Here is a 10229-nt window from a genome sequence, read left to right on the forward strand (position 1 = left end):
AGGTTCTCCTGCCCCTCCGCTCTGCCCTGGGGGGGACACCTCTGGAGAACTGGGACCAGTTCTGGGCTCCCCAGTTCATGAAGGATGAGGAGGAAACGGCCTCAAGTTGTGCCAGGGGAGGTTGAGGTTGGATCTGGGGAACAATTCCTTCCTGGCAAGGGTTGTCAGGGCCTGGCCCAGGCTGCCCAGGGCAGGGGGGAGTCCCCATCCCTGGAGGGGTTTCCAAGCCCTGGAGATGGTGCTGAGGGACACGGGGCAGGGGTGGCCTTGGCAGGGCTGGGGGAGGGGTTGGGCTGGAGGATCTTAAAGGTCTTTCCCAACCCAAATGATTTTGATGTATCTTTATTAAGACAAGCTGCCTGACAACAGTGGAAGTGTCTGCAGTTCACCAAATGATCAGCATGGTGCTGGTGATGTCACCTTGTTGAGCAGCCAAAAGGAGGAGAAGCCTCCATGTCCCAGGGGTGGCTGTGAAGTGGACAGAACATTCTTCAGCTCATCTGTGCCAGCAGCTCTTCCAGTTCTGGCCGAGACTTCAACCTGCTCTTGAAATCAGCTTCTGTGTGCTGTGGAGGGAGGGGAAGAAAATCACCAGAATAATCTCTTGAGTACTCTTTGAAATCAAGAGGAAAACAAACCTTCTCCCAAAGGGAAACACTTCAGAGTAGAAAAATGAAAGACTTCAGTGTCCACTGAGCCCAGGGAGTGGGAAAGCCCTCTGGAAAGTCACTGTGGGCTGGGATCTCGTGGGCAGCTCAGCCTGGCAGGTGGTGGCAGAGCTCTGAGCCTCCTCTCTGCCATCCAGGCTCTGGAGCAGCTGCTGGGGGTGAAGCACAGAGGGCAGCCAGGCAGGGTGGCAGCCAGACACCCCAGGGAGCCTTGTAGGCTCCTCCTCACCTGGCTGTGGGAGGAGTGAGCTTGTGCTCAGTAAGTCAACTGGACACCCTCAGATCTGCCACTGCCTATTGCTGTAGCATCTACTTTCTTGAGGAAACCTGCCACTTCCTCCAGAACTTGGCTGGGGCATCCCCAAGCTTTCATCATTCTTCTGCACTGCCAGCCTGGGTCTCTCCACAAGGCTTCTGACATCACAGAATCACAGCCGGGTTTGGGTTGGAAGGACCTTAAAGATCATCTGGTTCCAACCCCCCTGCATGGGCAGGGACACCTCCCAGCAGCCCAGGCTGCTCCAAGCCCCATCCAACCTGCCCTTCAACACTGCCAGGGATGGGGCAGCCACAGCTTCCCTGGGCAACCTGGGCCAGGCTCTCCCCACCCTCACAGCCCAGAATTTCTCCCTCACATCTCAGCTCCAGCTCCCTCTGCCAGCTGGAAACCCTTCCCCCTGCTCCCAGCCCTCCCTGCCCTTGTCCCAAGCCCCTCCCCAGCTTTCCTGGAGCCCCTTCAGGCCCTGGAAGGTGCTCTCAGGTCTCCCTGGAGCCTTCTTTTCTCCAGGCTGAACACCCCAGCTCTCTCAGCCTGCAATGACTTTGCAGGTGGCACAAGGTCACAGTCCTCCCTCCAGAGACAAAGCCATCAGCCAAGAATTAAAAAAGGAAATGGCAGCCCTAGGGCAGAGATGGAGCTGTGACCAAAGCAGAGGAGATTGCTGGACTCAAGAGACCTTCTCCCATACTCCTTCTGGCTTTGCAGAGCTGGAGATAACTAAACATTCTTCAAAGGCCACTTAAGAACCCAACTGTGTTTTCATGTGTGAATTTACTGGGCTGCCTTCCCTTTCCAGCTACAAAAATCTTTTGACTCCCTGAAATAAAAAGGACCTCCTGGGACTGTTCTGTCTGACTGTAAAGTGACAGAAGTTTAAATATCTTCTCATGTCTGGTCCACCAGTGAGTGGAGTTCTGTCCTGAAGTCCTCAGAGCTGAGAAAACTGTTGGGCCTTTTTGCAGAAAACAAGCTGAAGCCCTCCCAGAACAAAGTCCATGAAAGCAGGGGACAGCATTTGGGTTTCTAGTCTCTCCAGCTGTTCCATGAAGTTCCTGGTGATTCCCTGATAGGTGAAGTGCTGCTGAAGGAAAAGGTTCCCTTCTGCATCATGGGGAATCTGCAGCAGCAAAGAAAAGCAACTTGCAACCTGCCATCCCCTGTGGATGTAGGGGACTGGCTGGGAAGGGATCTTCTGTGGCACTAACTGTAGGAGGCTAAATGGAAAATGAAACACTCACAAGAATTTAAGATAATGGGTTTTGATAGACCAAGTGAGGGCCTGGTTCTGGGAGATCCAGGAAGTTTAGGCAGCTGCCTCAGGCCCAGGTTTGTATTTTCAAAGCAAATTCATGTCATGCACTGAATCTGCTTCCTAAATGCAAAGGCCTTGATAACATGACACCTACCTCTTTCACCAACAGATGGACCCCTTCGGGCTGGTTGCTCTGAATGATTTCCAGGAGGATCGGAGCAAACGTTGAGCTCAAACCACTGATCTGGAAGAAGAAATGAAAGTGCTGCAGGAGCAGAGCACCACATCCAGCAGGGACTCATTGTACTGATGACAAGGGGGAAAGGATTAAAACTGGAGGAGGGGAGATTTAGGCTGGACATTAGGAAGAGATTCTTTAGGGTGAGGGTGGTGAGACCCTGGCCCAGGTTGCCCAGGGAAGCTGTGGCTGCCCCATCCCTGGCAGTGTTGAAGGGCAGGTTGGATGGGGCTTGGAGCAGCCTGGGCTGCTGGGAGGTGTCCCTGCCCATGCAGGGGGTTGGATCTAGATGGTCTTTAAGGTCCCTTCCAACCCAAACCATTGTGTGAATAAATCTGGCTGAAATACAGAACTCAAGAACCCTTCTGCTTCTACTTCTCAAGTAACCTTTAACAATAAATCTAATTAAGACTTCATTGTGCTTCAATTTATGCCTTTCATTTGTTGAAGGGACTGTTGTTTCAGCCTGAGATAGGAAACAGCAGCTCCTACCTGGACAACCCTCTGATGAGTAGTGAGGATGGCATCCAGCTGCATTTTGGAACCCTTCTCTTCCAAGTAGAGCAGTTCATTGGTTTTGGTGGGCATGGCATAGCTGCAGGAACCACAGGTCAGAGTTTAGGACAGGGAGGATAGATTTGCACTACTTCACAGGAATGAATCAACCTCCAGCAGCACAGAATATGGAAGGAGATGAAATTTTCATGAGAAATTAATTATGCAAACAATGTATCTTGCAAATCAAGCACTGGCAGAGGCCATGTGTTTTACTGGAAGGAGATAAAGCAGAAGTTTGCAGAGCTACTGCCAGCAAAAGCCTGGTTCAGCTACAAACACCAGCCTGAGAACTCTTCCATTTCTTTACAGCTGAAGGAGAGCTTTAAAGCAACAGTTCTGACTGAATTTGTAATCTGTTAATCAGGAAGAGAGCTAAAATCAAGTGCTGCAAAGCACCACTCAAAAGACATCATTTTCCTCTCTGGATTTAGCAAGAACATGATCAGGCAGGGGATCAGGTTCTGCTCTCTGGCTGGCATTACTCCAGAGACCTCCACATCCCCAGCTGCACAGCATCACTATCAACAGGCTACAGCCTGATCTCCACCTTCTGCACTCTAATTTTTGCTCTTAAAGGCCAAATAATTTCTTTCTGTACATACTGATCTCTGCATCCCAAGGCTTTACTAGTATCTTTGTTGAATGAGTTCAGTGCATTTGGGAATGACAGGTTTGAATTTCCTGGTCACTATTTCTAAAACCTCAGTCACACTAAGGCTGCTCTAATCTTTGTTTTGTGTAAGCAGGAATAATCAGATAACTCACAGGGCAAATTGTCCCTAAACCTGTATTTTGGTGGAATGTTCCCTCCTTCCAGAGACACCTCATGGCAGCCTTCCAGTGCCTGAAAGGGCTCCAGGAAAGCTGGGGAGGGACTTGGGACAAGGGCTTATATGGAAGGACACGGGGTGATGGATTAAAGCTGGAAGAGGGGAGATTTAGGTTGGACATCAGAAAGAAATTCTGGGCTGTGAGGGTGGGGAGACCCTGGCCCAGGGTGCCCAGAGAAGCTGTGGCTGCCCCATCCCTGGCAGTGTTGAAGGGCAGGTTGGATGGGGCTTGGAGCAGCCTGGGCTGGTGGGAGGTGTCCCTGCCCATGCAGGGGGGTTGAGGGGCTGGAATTAGATGATCTTTGAGGTCCCTTCCAACTCAAACCAGTCAGGGATTCTACAATCTGTTCAGTCAGTGCATTTCAGCCTTCCCAATACCAATGAAGCAAGCAAAACTGAACAGACATAGCAAGAGAGAACACCAGGCAGATGACAGAAGAACTGGATTTACATGTGAGAATCTATCAGAGAGATCAGATTGTGCTTTTGTCCTCAAGGTATCAAAGACATTGAGGAGCTGAAGTGTCCAGAGAAGGGCAAGGGAGCTGGGGAAGGGGCTGGAGCAGAAGGAGAAGGGGCTGGAGAACTTGTGAGGAGCAGCTGAGGGAGCTGGGGGTGTCCAGCCTGGAGCAAAGGAGGCTGAGGGGAGACCTGCTGGCTCTGCAGCTGCCTGAGAGGTTGGAGCCAGGGGGGTCGGGCTCTGCTCCCCAGGAACAAGCGACAGGACCAGAGGGAACGGCCTCAAGTTGTGCCAGGGGAGGCTGAGGTTGGATCTGGGGAACAATTCCTTCCTGGCAAGGGCTGTCAGGGCCTGGCCCAGGCTGCCCAGGGCAGGGGGGAGTCCCCATCCCTGGAGGGGTTTCCAAGCCCTGAAGATGTGTTGCTGAGGAACATGGGGCAGTGGTGGCCCTGGCTGTGCTGAGTTAGCAGTTGGACTTGATGATCTGAAAGGTCTTTTCCAAGCCAAACAGTTCTATGATTCCATTCTATGACTCCAATGCCAGGTGGCTGCAAGGGATGACAAACAGAGCTGTGCTCCTCTCACCTTTCGTTCACTCTGATGCGGAGCCGGTTGCAGAGTTTATGCACATACCGAGCAAAGTGCTCCACGAGACACATGTCATAGGAAGTCATCTGGATGTTGACATCACCATATTCATGTTCAGTCCCAACATTTATCTCTTTCATCTGTACTTTATCCTTTTTCTTCTTTGGAACCTGTTATTATAAAAGAATGAGAAAACAGAAAGCACAGCTGCTTGGAGCAGAACTGGAAATAAAAGATGTTAACTCCTGCCCACCCAGGGGACTGTGCCAGGATATTTTCCTGTGACAAAGGTTTCCTGAACTATGTTGAACAGATCCCAGCTTGTTAGACCACACCTGAAGTGCTGTGTTCAGTTTTGATCCCTGCTCTACAGGAGCAGGTTGGAGAGGGTCCAGAGCAGGGCCACAAGGATGATCAGAGGACTGGGGGACCTGCCAGATGAGGAGAAGCTGAGAACACTGGGCTTGTTCAGCCTGGAGAAGAGAAGGCTTCAGGGAGACCTTATCACCATGTTCCAGTCCTTAAAGGGGGGCTCCCAAGAAGATGGAGACTCCCTGTTGACAAGGAGTCCCATGGAAAAGACAAGGGGTCATGGGCACAAGTTGCTCCTGGGGAGATTCCCATTGGCACAAGAGGGAAATGTTTCCCCATCAGGACAGTCCAACATTGGAACAGTCTCCCAAGGGAAGTGGTGGATTCCCCCACATTGGGCAGTTTGAAGTCTCAGCTTGACAGGGTGCTGACCCACCTCCTATCAACTGGAGTAAGGCCTGGAAGATGGTCCTTGAGGTCCCTTCCAACCTGGCATCCTGGGATTCTATGACTCTATGATCTGCACTCAACTGTCCCCAACTACAGAACTGGGATGACATTATCTAACAGATATTCTCCAGTTGAACAGTTCAGTTCTTGAATGGCAGCACCACAGAAGTCACAGAGAAAACACATGCATATCATGATTAATTCCTTCCAGAAGAAACCAAGCAGTAGAAAACAAACTGCTTTTTATTTCAGTTCCTGCCTTCCAGGCAGCTGCCTAGATGAGATATTGTTTCCTCCTTCTACAAACTTGTTCTCTTTCCAAATTTCAGGGAATGTAAGAAGTGTAAAAATGCAAATAAGACCTGCTTACAAAATCCTGCAATAATTTGAAGTTGGGGTCTTAAAGTCAGCATCAGGAAGAGATTTGCCCCCTCCCTGGCAGTGTTGAAGGGCAGGCTGGATGGGCTTGGAGCAGCCTGGGCTGCTGGGAGGTGTCCCTGACCATACAGGGGGGTTGGAACTAGATCATCTTTAAGGTCCCTTCCAACCCAAACCATTCTATGATTCCTCCCTCCCCAAATCACTTATTAAGCTAAAAAAAGAACACACTGGACAAGAAAGTGTTTATGCTGAGTTGGGAGCAGGTACTTCATGTGACATAACACTCTACCAAGAAAAGCAGCAGTAAACCATTACATTATTCCTTTTTGATATGATTCATCAGCCATTCAACATTTAAATCAGGCTGTGAAGAGATGAGTCAGCTGAAAGCAGGCAGAGCAGGGGAGCTGTGATGCCTACCTCCTTGGGGAGCAGGTATTTAAACCTCCCGATCCCGTGCGTAGGTCGGGATTTGTAGTGTCTGTGGCAACTCACGAGTGCATCACCTGAAACCAAAGCAGAACCAACATGTTTCCACCTGAACAGCAGAACAGCCCTTCACTCAACAAGTATCTGGGTGTTTCCAGACCCCAAAATCCACACTGGAGGCAAGGATTTGTCCTCAGCTTTTTTTTGATGGGAGGGAAAGGTAAGGTGGGTGTCTGCCTGTGCAGCACAGCAAACCCTGCCAGGGAGAACCACCAGGCTGACAGAATGTGGGGGGCTGGAAGGGACCTTTAAAGGTCATCTAATCCAGCCCCCCCCAGCAGTGCACAGGGACCTTTTTGACTAGCTCAGGTTGCTCAGAGCCTGATCAAGCCTGACCCTGAATGTTTCCAGGATGGGGCCTCCACCACCTCTCTGGGCAGCCTGTTCTAGAGCTTCACCACCCTCGGTGTAAAGACCTTCTTCCTGATACCCAGCCTGAATCTCCCCTGCTCTACTTTAAGGCCATTCCCCCTGTTCCCATCCCTCTCTGCCCTTGTCCCAAGCCCCTCCCCAGCTTTCCTGGAGCCCCTTCAGGCACTGGAAGGTGCTCTCAGGTCTCCCTGGAGCCTTCTCTTCTCCAGGCTGAACACCCCAGCTCTCCCAGCCTGGCTCCAGAGCAGAGCTGCTCCAGCCCTCCCATCATCTCCATGGTCCTTCTCTGGCCTCTCTCCAACAGCTCCATGTCTCTACTGTGCTGAGGGCTCCAGAGCTGGACACAATACTCCAGGGGGTCTCACCAGAGCAGAGCAGAGGGGCAGAATCCCCTCCCTGGCCCTGCTGGCCCCACTTCTTGTGATGCAGCCCAGGACACAACTGGCCTCTGGGCTGCAAGCGCACACTGCTTCCTCATGTCATTCACAGTTGGTTCAGTTTAGCAACAAATAAGGAAGGAAGAGATTAAAAGTTCCCAGGTGAATTCTCAAGCAAACAAACAAAAAAGGCAAGACTTGTCAGCACAGGTGGATGCTGAGGATATTGATGGAATGCTACATCTGTCTCCTCTTGTGTGACACACTAGTGTGATGGATCTGAGCCCCACTTAACTTTCCATCCAGTCCTGTTCAAATATTCTTGTGCTAAGAAGCCAAATCAAAAGGATATCAGCTTTTATACTTCCTTCTCCAGGGTACAAGAAAACCCTCAATAACTCTCATTTTAATAAGCGAAGCTCAAAACAGCAAAGAAAAACTGAAACACCAAGGATCTAAGCCCCACAGTTACATTTTGCCTCCACATCAAAATCAAACTCTGATTTAAATTGTGACAGCAACTCAATAAATGTTAAAATGGGACCTCACGGGGGTGTAACTCAGTTCCTGGACACTAATATAGCAAATGGCACCTAGCTGGTGTCACTCCAAGAACAGGGAAACAGAAGAAAGGGTTAGAAAAAAAGGCATGGAGGTGGAAGAGCTCAGGTGTAACCAGCCCAGTATTGGCTAAAACAACTTAAAAGGAAACAGAAATGCTGAAATGGGTATTATTTATTTGGGGTAAATGAAGTTCTGCTTTGCATTGGGTTAATAAGAGGCCTTACCTGCAGCACCCAGAAGGCTTTCTCTGTGTGTTGCAGCACTGTAGGAAACAAAGAGCATCGTTAAAAGCTCTGATTTCACCCACTGCTGAAAACACAACAGTATCTGGGCACTGCTCCTAAACAAAGGCTCACTCTCCAAGTCCCTCAGACACAGACAGGTCCTGTCAGCAAAGAGATTTTCTTTATTCCACCCCCTACAGCCCCTTCAGCTCCAAGATTTTGGTTGGTAAAAAGTTCTTTTGTCATAACATAACTTATATGTTTTCTGACACTGTCAGTAGAAGTTTTTCATAGAATCACAGGACAGTTCAGGTTGGGAGGGGCCTTCCAAAATCATTTAATCCAACCCCACGTGCAATGAGAAGGGACTCAGCTGCAAGTGGAGCAGGTTGCTCAGTTGTATGCTCAGATTTTGATGCCTCACACTGTGTTTTACACACTGATTTCAGACCACTCACCTGCTGAGCACGAGCACCTGCTTCAGCCACGCTCCCTTCCTCAAGCACAGCACCTGCAACGAGCCACCACAGGCAAAATGCAAACAGGACAGCAGATCTCAGCGAGTTTCCACCAGCACTTCCCAGAACACAGCCGTGGGAACAAGACCCAAGACCCTCTAAATGTACCAATAACCCAACCTCTCCACAGTCTCCAGCCACTGTCACTTCCCAGAATATCACCACAACACAGAGGAAAGGGGGGAAGGAGGAGGAAGATCATGAAATGGTTTGAGTTGGAAGTGACCTTAAAGATCATCTAGTTCCAACCCCCCAGCATGGGCAGGGGCTGCAGGAACATTCTCATGCACCACCTCGCTTTGCTTCAGGACCCCACATGCTGGAGCCCCTCCTCCCCTTGCTTACAGGTTATATTCATCCCTCACACCATCCCACCCCTTTCAGGTTTCAACAGCTGCACCAACAACCCTTGTGCTTGTTCCAGCTCTGCACAGATGGAAGAAAACACAGTTCACCCATCACCAAAATAAAGCAAAGGGCTTGACTGCCACCACCCTCTGTCAGCTGCAGCATGGACAGATGTCCCCAGGGTGTGATGAACAGGGAGAACCAGGGAGCAGCAGGTTCCCAAGGGATGTGACAGGACAGGACAGGGACCCTGTGCCACTGGAGGGGTCCCTGAGGTGTGTCCAGGCAAAGGAGGGAAGGAGACCCAGGGCATTAACTCAGGGTCAGGCCTGTGTCTCCGCAAAAGACACTCTCTTCCCCCCTAAAAAAAATACCCAAACAATCCCAGAGCCAGGTCGAGCTTGTCCTCTCCCAAAACCAAGGCTGGACCGGGCCTGTTCCCTGCTTCTAGCGCCAGGCCTGTCCCTCCTCACCCCGGCCCTGGGCCTGCCCCTTCCCCGAGGCTGGGACTGTGTCCCCCCCCGGGCCGCTCTTGGTGCCCCCACAGCCCCTCTCAGGCCCCCCACAGCCCCTCTGGGGCCCCCACAGCCCCTCTCAGACACCCCCCCAGCCCCTCTCAGCCCCCCACAGCCCCTCTCAGCCCCCCCCACACCCCCTCCCAGCCCCCCACAGCCCCTCTCAGACCCCCCCCACAGCCCCTCTCAGGCCCCCCACAGCCCCTCTGGGCCCCTCACAGCCCCCCCCACACCCCCTCCCAGCCCCCCACAGCCCCTCTCAGACCCCCCCCACAGCCCCTCTGGGCCCCCCCACAGCCCCTCTCAGCCCCCCCACAGCCCCTCTCAGCCCCCACAGCCCCTCTCAGACCCTCTCAGCCCCCACAGCCCCTCTCAGACCCTCTCAGCCCCCACAGCCCCTCTCAGCCCCCCCACAGCCCCTCTCAGCCCCCACAGCCCCCCTGCACCCCCGGTACCGCGGGCAGCACCGCGCTCATCCCCTCGCCCGGCCCGGAGCCGCGTCCGCCGCTCCGAGCCCGCCCTTCCTTCCCTTCCCGCCCCGGTGCTCTCCCTTCCCCCGGCTCCCCGCGCCTCCCTTCCCCGCGTTCCGCTCACCGCGGGGGGACACGCACACACCCTTCCCCCCCCCCACAATTTATTCAACACCCCGCTGGTTTTAGTGCCCCGCTCTCCTGCAGGAGGGGGCGGGCGAGCCCCGCAGCCCGAACCCGCAGCCCGAACCCGCAGCCCGAACCCGCAGCCCCCGCCCGGCGGCGCCGCCATCTCGCGCCCGGCCCGGCCCGGCCCGGCCCGCCATGTCGGGGCG

General features: G+C 52.7%; 1 protein-coding gene across 2 annotated transcripts; it reads right to left on the reverse strand.

Annotated features, from left to right (window-relative positions):
* Positions 1–326: 326 nt before the first annotated feature.
* On the reverse strand, positions 327–9956 carry MRPL48 (mitochondrial ribosomal protein L48). 2 transcript variants are annotated; one of them, XM_051608797.1, is made up of 8 exons: positions 9880–9956; positions 8502–8554; positions 8044–8081; positions 6438–6523; positions 4872–5044; positions 2931–3033; positions 2355–2444; positions 327–566 (listed from the first exon to the last, which is right to left on the reverse strand). In XM_051608797.1, the coding sequence occupies exons 1-8, from the start codon at positions 9898–9900 to the stop codon at positions 492–494; spliced, it is 639 nt and encodes a 212-aa protein (XP_051464757.1). In that variant the 5' UTR covers positions 9901–9956; the 3' UTR covers positions 327–491. The 2 variants fall into 2 exon arrangements, with proteins under 2 accessions (XP_051464757.1, XP_051464758.1); XM_051608798.1 differs by having other exon boundaries at positions 4920–5044; positions 9880–9940.
* Positions 9957–10229: the final 273 nt, after the last annotated feature.

The sequence above is a fragment of the Apus apus genome, chromosome 1, assembly GCF_020740795.1.
Source record: "Apus apus isolate bApuApu2 chromosome 1, bApuApu2.pri.cur, whole genome shotgun sequence".
In the NCBI taxonomy this organism is placed as follows: Eukaryota; Metazoa; Chordata; class Aves; order Apodiformes; family Apodidae; genus Apus; species Apus apus.

Bases quoted from the DNA above. Each gene is read 5' to 3' on its own strand.
- MRPL48 (XM_051608797.1), bottom strand. From the start codon at position 9,900: ATGAGCGCGGTGCTGCCCGCG. The intron at 8,082-8,501 runs GTGAGTGGTCTG...TGTTTCCTACAG, and splicing joins CAGGTGCTCGTGCTCAGCAG to TGCTGCAACACACAGAGAAA. The intron at 567-2,354 runs GTAGGTGTCATG...CTCCCTCCACAG, and splicing joins TCCATCTGTTGGTGAAAGAG to CACACAGAAGCTGATTTCAA.